This window comes from Papio anubis, chromosome 12, assembly GCF_008728515.1.
Source record: "Papio anubis isolate 15944 chromosome 12, Panubis1.0, whole genome shotgun sequence".
NCBI classification, from domain to species: domain Eukaryota; kingdom Metazoa; phylum Chordata; class Mammalia; order Primates; family Cercopithecidae; genus Papio; species Papio anubis.
The window spans coordinates 60156848-60173776 of record NC_044987.1 but is presented as its reverse complement, the minus strand read 5'-3'; the positions used below and the strand labels follow the sequence as shown (position 1 = coordinate 60173776).

The 16929-nt window shown below is 37.0% G+C and overlaps 1 protein-coding gene across 2 annotated transcripts in view; it reads left to right on the top strand.

The window, feature by feature from the left end:
• PPME1 (protein phosphatase methylesterase 1) overlaps positions 1-16929 on the top strand; it is an 83553-nt gene that overhangs the window by 23823 nt on the left and 42801 nt on the right. For both annotated transcript variants that reach the window (XM_003910403.4, XM_009186922.3), the window contains exons 2-3: positions 8191-8284; positions 8818-8910. In XM_003910403.4, coding sequence (XP_003910452.1) covers positions 8191-8284; positions 8818-8910 — 187 coding nt within the window. The remainder of the gene's footprint in view (positions 1-8190; positions 8285-8817; positions 8911-16929) is intronic.

The window sequence follows — 16929 nt, the reverse complement described above, 5'->3', positions numbered from 1 at the left end:
ACGTTATCAGCACCTTAGAAACCTGTTTGTCTCTCCTCGAGAGCATCTCTGTTTCCCAAACTGGTATTGAATTGCATGATAATCAGTGCCTGGCTTTTCTTTATTGTTTTACCACTTGTGCACGTGTATATTAAAAATACATTATTTAGCTTTGCCTGTTTTTGAACATTATTATTAATGGAATTATACAGGATTTATTCTTCTGTGCTTATTTCTTTCTCTAAGTATTTTTCAAATTCATGTAACTCTTAAATTTATTTTCACTGCTATGCTATATTCTATTATCCAGATACATCACAGTTTGTATATTCTATTGGTGATGCATATTTAGCTTGCTTGTTATTCTTTGCTTTTATAGACGTGTCTACAAACATTCTTATATGTGTGTTTTGATGCCTGTGTGCAGGAGGTTCTTTGTAACGTAAAATTACCAAGTTGAAGGCCACTTGTCTAATTTTATTAGGTGATGCTTTACTGTTTTCCAAATAGCCTTCCCTGTTTCCTTGTTAATACCTGTTAATGTCTGGCTTCCTATATTTTGTCAACGTGATGGATGTGAAATAGGATACTTCACTGTAATTTTAAATTTATGTCTCTTAAATTGGAAACCTTTTCGTATGTTTATGGGCTGTTTGTGTTTCCTCTTTAGGGAAAAACCTATTAATGTCTTTTGCCTATCAAAAGGTTTTGGGAAACAATTAGTGACACTGTAATAGAAAACTAAGCAAACAAAATTAAAAAGACAATTATTCTGGAAAAAAGCAAAAAGTTGTACAAGAAGTACAATTGGTCTACCATGTAGCTCAACTATAAACCATGTTTCTATAATAACTAACAGGAAGTACTTACTAATAATCACTTTTCAAAGCTTACAATTGAAGAAATGCCAACAGTCACATAGCTCATAGTTATTGGAAATGAAATTTAGACTAAAAGAATCTGACTTCAGAGCCCACATTCTTATCCATGAAACTATACTTACTGCTTTCTGTATGTAGCTATAGTATGAAAATGGTGTATAGTTTAATGAAAAGATATTTATTTTAATGAAGTTCAAGTCCTGTATCTTTTTTATCACTTCTGCTTTGGGTGTTGTATCTGAGAAACTGTTGCCTAATCCAACATCACAGAGTTTTACTTGTTTTTTTCTTCTCAGAGTTTTATTCTTCTGTTTAGGTTTATGATACACTTTGAGTTAATTATGTATATGGTGTGAGGAAGGGGTCTGGATTTGTACGTTTGCATGTGGATATCCAGATGTCCCAATATCATTTCCCCCATTGAATTTATCTTGGCCCCTTTGTTGAAAATCAGTTTGTTACAGGAAAGGGGTCCCGATCCAGACCCCAAGAGAGGGTTCTTGGATCTCGCTCAAGAAAGAATTCAGGGCAAGTCCACAGTGCAAAGTAAAAGCAAGTTTATTGAGAAAGTAAAGTGGTGAAAGAACAGCTACTCCATAGAGAGAGTAGACGTTCCCGAAAGTAAGAGGAGGAATGCATCCACTCTAGATATAATGCTTGTATATATGGAGAGATGTGTTCTGCTACAAGGGTTTGTGATAAAGGATTAATTTCTTAATTACTATATTTTGCAAGAATCGATATTATTAACTTTAAAGCAAAATTAGGAATGCCTTTGTTCTCCAGATATCAGGATAGCTGGAAGCTCCCAAGTGTGGGTCTGTTTAGTAAACATTATTAATTTGTTCCCTTAACCATAAACACCTAGAGGCTAGGAATGCCTAACTTTCTGAGAATGCAGCCCAGCAAGTTCCAGCCTCATTTTCCTAGCCCTCACTCAAAATGGAGTCGCTGTGGTTCAAATGCCTCTGACAAATTGACTATAAATACTAGTTTATTTCTGGACTTTTGATTCTATTTAGATGATCTCTGTGTCTGTTCTTATACCTGTACCACAGTCTTGATTGATGTAGTGTCCCATTTGCTTTTACTAGAAAGTTTATAAGGATTAAGTAAGGATTATTAACCTCAAAGCTATTTAATAATGGTAATAAATATTTATTGAGAAACCAAGCTAAGTGCTTTATGCACATTAATTTGTTTCAGACTGTCAACAGATATTAGTCATTGATGTGTATCAGACTCTGGGCTGGGAATACATCAGTGAAGTAATGGAGAACCTTTTTGTTCTAATGGATCTCACATTAGTGGTGAATTAGTTGGAGCGACTGGAGGATAATAACAAATAAGGGAATAAGATAATTTTAGAAAATGATTAGTTTTATGATAAGTAGAACAGACTAATTTGAGAATAACCAAGAGATGAAAGGTCATCTTTGATCCTCATAATAACACCTATAAAATGGGTACTATAATCCCCTGACATGAAGAAACTCAGGCTTACAGAAGTAAAGTGACTGCCCAGGGTCCCATAGTTTAATAAAGGCAGAACTGGGTTGTGAAAATAAACCTTTAGTTGGTTGCAAATGGAAAATGAATTCAGATTTAGGAACTAATAAGAATGCAGTATCTCCTCATTCTTTTTCTCTTTCTGCTGGAAATAGGTTGTTAAGGTCAAATTATAGGCTAAGCGTTCTTAATTTGGGATTCATAGATAGGTTTCTTGAAGCCAGTGGAATTATATGCAAAATATATGTGCATGCATTTTTTTCTGGATTGAGGGTTCATAGCTTTCATCAAATTCTGAACATGGTCTGTGACAATAGCAAAAGGTCCATAAACACATTTGATTCATGTGACTCAGGCAGACACCGTATTTTCTTTGTGTCCTTCACAGCACCACTTTGTCTCCTCTCTGCAAACTTCTTCCTTTGGCAATAGGAGGTGGGAGGAAATTATTTATTTTGTTAGGTTTGAAATAAATTTTATTCTAATGTAAAAAAAATTATACAGTTACTTACCAGAGTAGATTTTTACTTATAAATTGTAGGACTTAATTATTCGTTTCTCTATTCAAAAGTTTAAAATTGACTTTGATTCTGCTGTCAATCATCTTTCATATCTTGAATATTCCCAAGATTTGTTCATTGCCTTTGAAAGGTCATTCTCTGTTTTCTTACTTTTAATTCCATTGCCAGTTAAGTCTCCCATTCTTTTCTCTTTTTTCTTTGTCAACCCGATTAACTGATCCCATCCTTTTCTAGCCAGGTTATTGCAACACATTTTTTCCCAGAATCAAGTCCATCTTGTGCCTGTAACCAGATTGATCTTTCTGCAAGACTTTTGTCTCTACATTTTATTGACTCTTCATTTTCTTTTTTTGTTTGTTTGCTTTTTGGAGACAGGGTTTCACCCTGTCACCCAGGCTGGAATGCAGTGGTGTGATCACAGCTCACTGCATCCTTGATCTCCTGGGCACAAATCATCTTCCTGCCTCAGCCTCCTGAGTAGCTAGAAATACAGGCGCGCACCACCATGCCTACCTAATTTTTTTTTGCTTTTAGTAGAGACGAGGTCTTGTTGTGTTGCCCAGGCTGGCCTCGATCTCCTGAGCTCAAGCGATCCTCCCCCCTTGACCTCCAAAGTGCTGGGATTACAGGCATGAGCCACCGTGTCCAGCCTGGCTCTTCATTTTCTCCCATCCAAGTACTAACCAGGCCCGAACCTGCTTAGCTTCTGAGATCAGATGAGATCGGGCGCATTTAGGGTGTTATGGCTGTGGACTGGCTCTTCATTTTCTATGATATCATCCATGACTGTTGGGCCCCTCCAAAAAAATCACACACATACAAATAACCGGAAAAAGAACATATATCCCCCATTTTATTAAGCTAACATTCTTTTTCTGCTATCTAATTGTGTCACCTTCTTTTGGCATTTCAAAAATGCTGTATTATTCCCACCTCATTCTGTTGTTGTTTTCAGTGTTCCTTCTCACAGGCAGCAGGCTGGCTCCTTATCTGCCTGAAATGTCTTATCCCTCTCTCCCTCCCTATTTCCATCAGCGCAGATTCTTTCTGTCCTTCAATGCCTAGCTTAAGTGTGTCTGTGTGCTTTTTTTAAAGCCTGTCTTTATTCTCCAAGCTGGAAGTAATCTTTCTCTCCTCCTTTGAACATTCAATGCACTTTAGCTGTACTTCTTAGGGTATTTAACTCTTTGTACATTTTGTTAGATATTTACGTACTTAATACTAATTTCTTGACAGCAGATGCGTTGTCTCTCTAGTTTTATAATTATCTCAGCATCTCCCATTATCCTATGTCAGTTCCAGCCTTATACATTTAGTAGGTTCTTAGTAAATATTTTTTGAATGAATTAATCCTTTTTTTGAGAGCGAGAGACAGGGTCTCATGGTTTTGCCCGGCTTAGAGTACAGTGGCTATTCACGAGTGTGATAGTAGTGCACTACAGCCTTGAACTCCACAGCTTAAGTGATCATCCTGTCTCAGTCTCCCAAGTAGCTGGGACTACAGGGGTGCACCACCACACCCAACAATAAATTCTTCCTTTTAAAATGTAACTGTAGCAGTCTGTTTGACGCTGCTAATAAAGACATATCCAAGACTGGGTAATTTATAAAGAAAAAGAGGTTTAATGGACTCACAGTTCCACGTGGCTGGGGAGGCATCACAATCATGGTGGAAGGAAATAAGCATGTCTTACATGGTGGCAGACAAGAGAGAATTGAGACCCAAGTGAAAGGGGTTTCCCCTTATAAAGCCATCAGAGCTTGTGAGGCTCATTCACTACCATGAGAACAGTATAGGGGAAACTGCCCCCATGATTCCGTTATCTCCCACCAGGTCCCTCCCACAACACATGGAATTATGGGAGCTACAACTCAAGATGAGATTTGGGTAAGGACATAGCCAAACCATATCAGTAACTTAACCTTGGTATGCTTTTGAAAGTTCTTTCACTACTTTAAAATTCTTTCATTATGACCCTATGGGAGGAAAAAGTTAGTAATTAATCTAAAAATTATAATTAAAAAAGGCCTATGCAAACTATAATGACTATAAAGTATCTAGGCATAAAATAAGAATCTAAAGCTATTTTTTAAAATCAATCTAAACTATATCCCTAAAATTCACAATATTCTGTTCTGACTAAAATATAAAAATAATGTAAGATTCTTGCCACCTATGTAATGTCTAATATTAGTTACAAAATTAATTGAAATCTTCTAGTTTATAAACAATCATGTTTTTTGTGTGTGTGTGTTTGTGTGTGTGTGTGTGTGTGTGTAGACAAAGTCTCGCTCTGTCACCCAGGCTAGAGTGCAGTGGTACGATTTTGGCTCACTGCAACCTCCGCCTCCCAGGTTCAAGTGATTCCCCTGCTTCAGCCTTCCTGAGTAGCTGAGACTACAGGCATGTGCCACTATGCCTGGCTAATTTTTGTATTTTTAGTAGTGACGGGGTTTGCCACATTGGCCAGGCTGGTCTTGAACTCCTGACATCAGGTAATCTGCCCACCTCAGCCCCCCAAAGTGCTGAGATTACAGGTGTGAGCCACCACGCCTGGCCCAATTATGTGTTTAAAAGAAGTTGTTAGGGGTATGCTAGAAAATCTCTGTAGGAGTAGGAGCAACCTTTGGAGATGGAGAATTATTGATTCCTTAAATAAATGGGAATTATTCGTTTGGTAGAAAGAAGTTGGGAGTCCCTGGAACCTGTTTTTTTGGTTTTTTTTATTATTATTATTATTTATTATTATTATTTTTTAAGAGATGAGGCCTCACTCGTTGCCCAGGCTGGATTAGAACTGCTAGGCTCAAGTTATCTTCCACCCTAGTCTCTCCTGAGTAGCAGGGACTACAGGCCTTTTTTGTTTTTTGTTTTTTTAAATGAAGGAAATTAGAAGTGGAGGGTGTTCTGTGAATAATTTCTATTTATAGGAAGTAATTTTTCTCTAACTGGTACCTGGCTAACTTGTAAAGGTTCTTTGGCATTGGCAGAGTGAGCTATATTTAGACTACAAAAAGAAAACCTCTAATAATGTGCACTTAAGCCTTATTACCTTTCAGAAGCATAAATGACAGCATGAGAAGATAAAAGGATGAAAGAAGTGATACAGCATTGGGGTAAAGAGCAGAGGCTTTGGAGAGAGAGTGGTAGAACTGGATTTGAATTTTGTCACTACCATATAGCAGTTGTGTGGCCTTGGCAAGTTACCTTTATGTCTAAATCTGTTTTTTTGTCTGTTAAATGGGCGTAAAAAGTTTTGCGAGGGTCAAATGGAATCATGTCTGTGAAGTATTTGGCACAGTGACTCGTTTGTGCATAGTGAATATTATGTACTATTACTGTGATGATTTCCTAGGTCCAGATATCAGAATTCATCCATGGATCCTTAGAATCCATTATAACATGTTTGACATGCCATGTTATCATTATAATCAAATTAGTGTAGGATAGGTAGATTTGTGAGTAACTTGTGAGTAAGTAGAATTGTAAGTTCTGCTTTTAGTTTTCCCATAGGATTTCAAGTGCAACCAGAAAAGGAAAAAAAGCAGGTTCAGGCTGAAGTTGCTATTTACTTCACAATGTCATTTTTATTTCAGAAGATAGGATTATCCATCTGCTGAGCAATTATCAAACGCTAGATATATTAGATTCTTTAAAAGTAATTTTATTCAGTCTCTGCAGTCCAAGGCAGAATAATTTGACCAAGTTCATAATGTGTTAGGAACTTGTAGAGAAATGGTAGGAACTATAAGGAATTTGAACTCCTCTTTTATTCCAAATCATGTCCTCTATCGTTGTATTTATAGTGCCTCTCTCTTAACATGGGGAACTGTAAAAATCCTCAGTGCTCAGGCCATAACACAGACCACTTAAATATGTTTCTAGAGGTGAGACCCAAGCATGAGTATAAAGTTCTCCAGGTGATTTCATTGTTAGATTCAGAAATATTGACCTGGTTCAATGCCTAGAACAGAGTAGACATTCAATAAATGTTTCACTTTTGAAAGAATAGATCCCTTGCTACCTCTCTGCTCTGTTGTAGTTTTTTTCCAGTATTATAGTCAACCAGGAGCTTTTATATTAAGTTTTTAAAAGGAGCTTTGTATCATACTTTGTAGATATTCTCCAATCAGCCCCATAGCATATTCAGGAACATGTCTGGCAGGAGGTAATGTTTTGCTGCTGATAGAATTCTGAATTTCCTCCATTACCAGGAAGAAGAATAGGTTGGAAATTTGGGACAGCTTGGAATTTCTTTCTTGTATTCCATCCAAGGTTGACGACATAAATTGTGAATAGATACTTACTGATTTATTTTGTTTTAGAATAATTTTTCGTTTTTTAATAATACATGATCAAAAATAAAAAGATAGTAAGGAATAGAGATTGAAAATTTTTCCTCTCATTTCCCAATCATACTTTCCTTTCCAAGATACCATAAATGTTATATCAGTATCCTTCCAGAGATGTTGAAAACATACATAAACGCTTAACATATATTTCACAATTTTACCCAAGTGATAGCACGCATATCGTGTTCATCTTGGAGTTATATATATGAATCTTGGAATTATATATTCATATATAAAGATTTTTATTAATATATTCATTTTTACAACTAGTGTTTTTCTATCTACTACAATTTATTTTCATCAGTTCACCTATTGAGGGATATTAGATTTTTTCCAACTTTCCTCTATTACAAACGATGTTGCATTGAATACTTAACACTTCTGTGTGAGCAGTTCTTCAGATAAATTCCTTTAAGTTCAAGGTATTGATATTGTCAGTTTGCCTTCCATGGAGGTTGTATATTGATTGTTTGGGAATGACAAGGAAGCATGAAAGAGTATGGAGAATTAAATGTGTAAAGGAGTAATAGTGACCAAGACTATTGACTGTTGACTGAGGTAGGAATGATATTAATGATATTAAAGTCAGCAAGGTGAAAAATGAGCAGGTTTTGTGTGTATATGAACACAGAATTTATTTGTGATTAAAATATACTAAAGAATTTTGAAAAATCCTAAAATTTTTACTCTTAAATCTATGTTTAGATTTAAATACATTTAAAAATACTTATTTAAATGCATTTACATTAGTATGTAATACAATACATTAAATACATTCTTATTTAAATACATGTTTAATATGATACTTTGTGATGAATTCTTTATATTTTTAAGAGAAAATACGTTTGCTGTTTTCATTACCGACTTACATTTAGCGTTTATTGACCAAGATTTTATCTCTTTATGCATAATTTTTTCTTGAAATGTCTCTCTCTTTTTTTTTTCAGCCCTGGAAGAAAGCGGGACTTTTCCCCTGTTCCTTGGAGTCAGTATTTTGAGTCCATGGAAGATGTAGAAGTAGAGAATGAAACTGGCAAGGATATATCCTTTGCAAAATGGCTTATTCTTTAGTGAGCTTATGATGTTGTCTAAGTTAAAAGACTTGTGTAGTTTCTAAAATGTTCTTTATTCCTGCTACTTATTTCACCTTATTCCTCACTTGTTCTTTATGGAATATTGCCTGTAAGTCCATGCCAGTATCTTTCTTGGCTGTAATTGTCTAATGCTTGGAGAAGGGATTAAGAATTAAATTCTTGAAACTGATAAACTGTCTTAGGGGCCCAGGGGAAGGTTTTATGAGTCAAGTGAGTTGAACTAGTTTCGTTTCTAGAATCCAGGGGCTATGTCCTTACGAGGGCAAAGGGACTATATATATATTTTTTTCATTGAACAAAATGGTCACGTGGGCTTCATGCTTCAAACAGAGGGTTGGTGTCTCAGAAATGTCTACTTACATCTCTTACATTTGGCAGTCTGCAGTTTTGCATGTAAGTTTCTAGCAGTATTACTGTGATTAAATAATGAAAAACTTCAGTGAGCAAAAACATAGATGTTTTATCTTTAACTATTCATACACTTTTCGAGTTTACAAGAGTGGTTCAGAGGGTCCAGTCCTGCTCCTTCTGCATGGAGGAGGTCATTCTGCCCTTTCTTGGGCTGTGTTCACGGTAAGTAGGTTGTTGATAGTACAAGTTAATTTTAGCACTTTTGAAGTAATTAAAGTATAGGGACAAATCTTGGAAGTTAACACATTCTATTTGGGAAGCAAGAATTGCTATTCCAGGCATACACACAGACTGGGTAGTATGTTCTTCAGTATGTCTGAAGAACAAAGAGAAGGTTGGAGGTTTTATAAAAAGGAGAAATGTTATATATTGTTCTTTGAGAAAGTTCATTGGCACTAGTAAAGGTCTGGGGAGAAAAAGAAAAGATAGGGAGTGAAGGAAAATGTGAAGGAGAAATTTAAAAATGTTAAAAAAAAAGGTTTCGGAAGCTGGCAAGTTCTGTTAGATAAGTAACTGCGATGAGTAAAACTAGTCTTAGGGTCACAGCAGGTTGTTTCAGTAGCTATTAGATAACACTGGTTTCATATTCTAGCAGGCAGTTTCAGCAGCCAGGCTTGCAGAGAATTACTTACATTCTTGCAGCAATGTCATGTGCCCTGAGTGCTTTTTCTCCCTGGCCTCTCAACTCTGTTTTAATGGGATATGACAAGAATAACCCAATTTGTGTAAACTTCCATAGTGCAATCATTGTTTACTTCTGGATGAATTTGACTAGCCTACCTCTTCATTTTATGTAGAGAAGCAGACATTTTATTTAGGTGCTTTAGATAATGTCTATCACTTTGTCTCCCATATAGAGCCTATGTAATACTTTGCACATGGAGGTACCTCAAGAATTTGGAAAATGTTTCTTCCTTTTTGAAATGATTCTTTATATTTTAATGGTGCTTGTTAGCTACAAGGAAGTAAATAATATTTGGCTAATGATACTGTGGTCTAGAGTAGAAGATACGTGTCCGTGTGAATGCTGTCAATTATAGATCTTCCTAATACCCTTGACTGGAGTGGGACAGCCCATGTGCAAGGAGAGATACTGCTAAGTAAGATACTAGCAACATCTGTGTTTAAAATGAAGTTGTCATCTCGTGTATGTGTCAAGCAGATATGCATCCTCTGTTTACCACTAGAGAGTCTGAAGGACAGAAAATGAGAGCAAGTGGGAATGCAGCACTAGACACCTGGAGCCAGACAGCTGTGGAGTTGAGGAAGTCCCTGAACATAGCACCTTGTTCCTGGCAGCGGGGATTACTGGGGTTAAGTTTAACTCTCATCTTGTCTCTTCTTTTAGACTATGAATTCCTTGAAAATAGAGATAACTTCTGTCTTATTCTTTTTTTCCCCAAATGGCTTGAAACAGTTCTTTAAACATAGGCACAGATTCAACCGCTGATTAGCTGATTTGGCCCTTGTCTTGTTTGCTACTTTTTTCTCTTCCTGTAGGATAAATTATGTGACTTGTCCATAAGTACCAGGTTCTCTCATGTCTCTGGACCAGTACTGTCCACTAGAAATACTGTGCAAACCACATATATCATTTTAAATTTCTTAGTAGACACTTTAATAGATAAAAAGAAACAAATTAATTTTAATGTACATATATTTAACTATTGTATCCACAATATCACTTCAATGTGTGGAAGTAATTATATTGATTACCTAATCAATATAAAAATTATTATTGAGATATTTACATCTATTTTTATACTGTAAATTTGAAAATTTTATACTTACAGCACATCTCAGTTTGGGCTAGCCACATTTCAAATCATAGCTTTAGTCATTTACTTCGCAAATAGATTGCAAAGTTTTTTGGAGGCAAATTCCATGGCTTATTATGCCCAGCACATATTGTACGCTCGAAAAATTTTATGTATGTATTTATTTTTTAAGAGACAGAATCCTGCTATGTTGCCCAGGCTGGACATGAACTTCTAGGCTTATGAGTAATTTTCTTCTATCTTTCTATTTTCTAGGTGTTCAGTTAAATGTTTATTACTTTCATAATTTAAAGATTGTTTTTTCTTTTATTGGAAACTATTTTCAAGGAAAAAGGTCATATTCACTTCTGGATCTGACAAGTTTGGCAAACTGAAACTTTTCCAGAGAAGAGCAATCAAGATGAGAATACTTTAAACAATAGCATTTAAGGAACAGTTGAAGGAACTGAAAGGGGTTTGCCTGAAGAAAAGACAGACTTGGGAGACATAATATTTGCTTTCAGTTGTATTTTTGTATGTATTTTTAAGACAGGATCTCAGTTTGTCGCCCAGGATACTGTACAGTGGCACAATCATAGCTCACTACAGCCTCAACTCCTGGGCTCAAGTGATCCTCCCACCTCAGCCTCCCAAGTAGCTAGGACTACAGGTGTGCACCACCATTCCCGGCTAATTTTTAATTTTTTTGTAGAGACAGGGTCTCACTGTGTTTCCCAGGGTGATGTCAAACTCCTGGCCTCAAGCACTCTTCCTCCCTTGGCCTTGCAAAGTGCTGAGAATTACAGGCATGAGCCACCAAGCCTGCCCTTATTTAAGAAAAAAAGCAGCCACATTTTTTAAACATTTACTCTGTGCCAGGTACTATGCTAAGTGCTTAAGTGGATTATCCCATTTAATTTTTCTGTAATACTGTGAGATTAGGCAGATAAGGACTGAAATTTAGAGAAGTTACAGAGCCAGTGACAGCATGAAAACTCATACTTGTTCTGACTCCAGTGTGCATATTTCTTTGAAGACTGCTTTTATGCCGCCTAAGAGGAAAGATTCAGGGCAGAAACTATAGAGACCTATTTTTGACACACATAGGCAGAAATTCTAAAGATTAGGACTATTACAAAGCAACCCAGGTCCTCAGCAGAGGAAAAGCAAGCATCATTTCACTGAAAGGATGTAATTGTGAATGTATTCTTCCAAGTTCCTTCTTGTCCATAATTCTATAAAATCCTTAATCCTGAGTAGAACTCCTTTTCCATCTAAATGTTTTGTGGTTTGGGAGGGGAAATCCCCCAAATCCAGATTCACCAGAAGTTGTATTACCTATCAAGAGAAAGCATTTATACCTTGGCTTTAGTAACAGAAACAAACAACCATAAAGCACTTGAGAAACTTTTATCTATAACCACTTTTGTGGAACTATCAAAGGGATATAACTATTAGAAGAAAATTATGCTGTTTTATAGGATAGTCTTTAAATATCTAGAAGATTAATTTCTGAACCTTTTATTCCTTGTTTATATTCAATAGGTTAGTGATTGTAGTTGCCGCTTCAGTAGTCAAGTTTATCGTATATAGTGGGTAATAATGTATACAAAAAATACAGCAAACATTTTAAGAAACTTTTGTCTCAGACTAGGTTTTGAATGTCAAAGCAGCTTAATCTATCTGAATTTTAGATAGATGGGTATAATACCTCCTAGTTAATAGGGTGGTTGTGAAAATTCAACAAAAGATATAAGGTTCTTGGTGAAGTGCTTGACTCATAAGCACTCAGTTGTTAGATGAGTTTGCAGCAAGATACAAAGGTAATGCAGAGGAAGGAGTGATTAATTTGTGGTAGATGAGGGGTCTACAAGGAAAGTTTCATAAGAGAGGACATCTGAAATGGTTTTTAAGACTAAATAGAAGTTGGATTAGCAGGGAAGGCATGCCAAGAAAAGGTAAGCACACAGGCATTGAAGAGTGTAACAGTGAAGTTTGTTTTGGAAATTACAAGTAGCTTGGCTATAGTTTGAGTAGAGTTGAGGTTGTAGTTGTATAATGTATGATGAGGGTGGGGAGCAGGGAAAGAGGTGACTAGAGAGATCACTGGAGCAAAATTATATACCTATATATATACCTTGTATACCTAGCTAGGGAATTGTACCTTTAGTTTCCTTTTACTTCTGGGTAACAGTAGAGGGAGCTATTTTTGTTTGCTTTTGTTTTTGAGACAAGGTCTCACTCTGTCACCCAGGCTGGAGTACAGTGATGCAATCCTGGCTCACTGCAACCTTGACCTCCTGGGCTCAAGTGATCTTCCCGCCTCAGCCTTGTGAGTAGCTGGGACCACGGGTGCGCACTGTCACACTCAGCTATTTTTATTTTTTATAGAGAGGGAATCCCACTATATTGCCCAGGTTGGTCTTGAACAACTGGCCTCAAGCAATCCTCCTGCCTCAGCCTCTCAAAGTGCTGGGTTTACAGGCATGAGCTACTGTGTCTGGCCATGGGAGCTATTTTTAAACACATTTCCCCCACCCACATCCGCATTAAGCATATTTTAGGTATATCAAAATTATGGAGGGAGTATAGAAAGCATGTTTTGCTTGACACACATTCACACTGTAAAATTCTGGTAAGTAAAGTATCTTGATACACGTTTACCTGACTGTAATTGAGTACTACTGTTTTAGGCAATAGGAAGCTATTGAAGAGCTTTAGAAAAATCAAAATACTAGTATAGATGATTGATTGGGCAGGAAACCACAGTGGAGGCAGGGAGACTAGTTAGAAGGCTATTCTTATATTACTCAATTCTAAATATTTGACGTCTTATGGAGTATTAATTTCTCTTGAAAAGGAGGAAGTTCATTTACATTTTCCACCATGTAAAAAACCACTTAGGATAATACTGTTTTAAGCTATTTGATTTATTTATGAAGGTATTATTAGTCTAATACCAAAACCAGGCAATGATAATACAGGAAAACTAAGCCAGTCTCACTTATAAAATAGATACAGAAGTGGGGCACAGTGGCACATACCTATAGTCCCAGCTACTTGGGAAGCTCAGGTGGGAGGAGTGCTTGAGCCCAGAAGTTTGAGGTTGTAGTGAGCCAAGATCATGCTACTGCACTCCAGCCTGGGTGACAGAGCAAGACCCCATCTCATTTATACATACATACATACATACTCATTCACTTGCTTATTCACCTAATCCTAAGGAAAATAACAGCAGATTGATAGCATGGTAAAATAATAATACACTGTGACCAGGTAGGTTTTGTTCAAGGAATGCAAGAATGTCTCAGCATTAGAAAATCTTATCAGTATGATTCACCTCTTACCTCACTTGATGCCGCAAAAGGACTTGATAAACTATAACATCCCCTCATATTGAAAACTCTTGGCAACTAGGAATAGATGAAAAACTTCCTAAAGATTATAAAATTGATACAGAAACTAGAAAATTGCATAAATATCATACTTAGTGGTAAAACAGACACATTGACACATTCCTTTTAAACTCAGGGATAAGACATGTGCTGTGGTTTGGATATTTGACCCCTCTAAATCTTAGTCAAAATTTGATCCCTAATGTTGGAGTTGAGGCCTAATGGGAAGTGTTTAGGTCATGGGAGTGGATCCTTCATGAATGGCTTGGTGCCATTCTCATGGTAATGAGTGAGTTCTTACTCTCCTACTTCCGAGAGTTATTTAACAAGATCTGACATCTCCCTCCCTTCTTTCTGCTTCCACTTTTTTGCCACATGACCTTTGCACCTGCCAGCTCCCCTTAGCCTTCCACCATGAGTGGAAGCAGCATGATGCACTCAGCAGCAGGAGCAGATGCTGGGGCCGTACTTTTATACGGCTTGCAGAACTGTGACCCAAATAAACTTCTTTTCCTTATAAATTACTCAGGCTCACATTACATAATGGTAAAGGGATCAATTCAACTGGAAGAGCTAACTATCCTAAATATATATGCGCCCAATACAGGAGCACCCAGATTCATAAAGCAAGTCCTTAGAGACTTACAAAGAGACTTAGACTCCCATACATTAATAATGGGAGACTTCAACACCCCACTGTCAACATTAGACAGATCAACGAGACAGAAAGTTAACAAGGATATCCAGGAATTGAACTCAACTCTGCACCAAGCAGACCTAATAGACATCTACAGCACTCTCCACCCCAAATCAACAGAATATACATTCTTCTCAGCACCACATCGCACTTATTCCAAAATTGACCACATAGTTGAAAGTAAAGCACTCCTCAGCAAATGTAAAAGAACAGAAATTATAACAAACTGTCTCTCAGACCACAGTGCAATCAAACTAGAACTCAGGACTAAGAAAATCAATCAAAACCGCTCAACTACATGGAAACTGAACAGCCTGCTCCTGAATGACTACTGGGTACATAACAAAAGGAGGCAGAAATAAAGATGTTCTTTGAAACCAATGAGAACAAAGATACAACATACCAGAATCTCTGGGACACATTTAAAGCAGTGTGTAGAGGGAAATTTATAGCACTAAATGCCCACAAGAGAAAGCTGGAAAGATCTAAAATTGACACCCTAACATCACAAGTAAAAGAACTAGAGAAGCAAGAGCAAACACATTCAAAAGCTAGCAGAAGGCAAGAAATAACTAAGATGAGAGCAGAACTGAAGGAGGCAGAGACACAAAAAACCCTCCAAAAAATCAATGAATCCAGGAGCCGGTTTTTTGAAAAGATCAACAAGCAAGACTAATAAAGAAGAAAAGAGAGAAGAATCAAATAGACGCAATAAAAAATGATAAAGGGGATATCACCACCAACCCCACAAAAATACAAACTACCATCAGAGAATACTGTAAACACCTCTGCGCAAATAAACTAGAAAACCTAGAAGAAATGGATAATTACCTGGACGCTTACACTCTCCCAAGACTAAACCAGGAAGAAGTTGAATCCCTGAATAGACCAATAGCAGGCTCTGAAATTGAGGCAATAATTAATAGCCTACCAACCAAAAAAAGTCCAGGACCAGACGGATTCACAGCCGAATTTTACCGGAGGTACAAGGAGGAGCTGGTACCATTCCTTCTGAAACTATTGCAATCAATAGAAAAAGAGGGAATCCTCCCTAACTCATTTTACGAGGCCAACGTCATCTTGATACCAAAGCCTAGCAGAGACACAACAAAAAAAGAGAATTTTAGACTAATATCCCTGATGAACATCGATGCAAAAATCCTCAATAAAATACTGGCAAACCGAATCCAGCAGCACGTCAAAAAGCTTATCCACCATGATTAAGTGGGCTTCATCCCTGGGATGCAAGGCTGGTTCAACATACGCAAACCAATAAACATAATCCAGCATATAAACAGAACCAAAGACAAAAACCACATGATTAGCTCAACAGATGCAGAAAAGACCTTTGACAAAATTCAGCAGCCCTTCATGCTAAAAACGCTCAATAAATTCGGTATTGATGGAACATATCTCAATAAGAGCTATTTATGACAGACCCATAGCCAATATCATACTGAATGGGCAAAAACTGGAAAAATTCCCTTTGAAAACTGGCACAAGACAGGGATGCCCTCTCTCACCACTCCTATTCAACATAGTGTTGGAAGTTCTGGCTAGGGCAATCAGGCAAGAGAAAGAAAGAAAGGGTATTCAGTCAGGAAAAGAAGAAGTCAAATTGTCCCTGTTTGCAGATGGCATGATTGTATATTTAGAAATCCCCGTCGTCTCAGCCCAAAATCTCCTTAAGCTGATAAGCAACTTCAGCAAAGTCTCAGGATACAAAATTAATGTGCAAAAATCACAAGCATTCTTATACACCAGTAACAGAGAGCCAAATCATGAATGAACTTCCATTCACAATTGCTTCAAAGAGAATAAAATACCTAGGAATCCAACTTACAAGGGATGTAAAGGACCTCTTCAAGGAGAACTACAAACCACTGCTCAGTGAAATAGAAGAGGACACAAACAAATGGAAGAACATACCATGCTCATGGATAGGAATAATCAATATCATGAAAATGGCCATACTGCCCAAGGTAATTTATAGATTCCATGCCATTCCCATCAAGCTACCAATGACTTTCTTCACAGAATTGGAAAAAACTGCTTTAAAGTTCATATGGAGCCAAAAAAGAGCCCGCATTGCCAAGACAATCCTAAATAAAAAAAAACAAAGCTGGAGGCATCACACTACCTGACTTCAAACTATACTACAAGGCTAGAGTAACCAAAACAGCATGGTACTGGTACCAAAACAGAGATATAGACCAATGGAACAGAACAGAGCCCTCAGAAATAATACCACACATCTACAGCCATCTGATCTTTGACAAACCTGAGAAAAACAAGAAATGGGGAAAGGATTCCCTATTTAATAAGTGGTGCT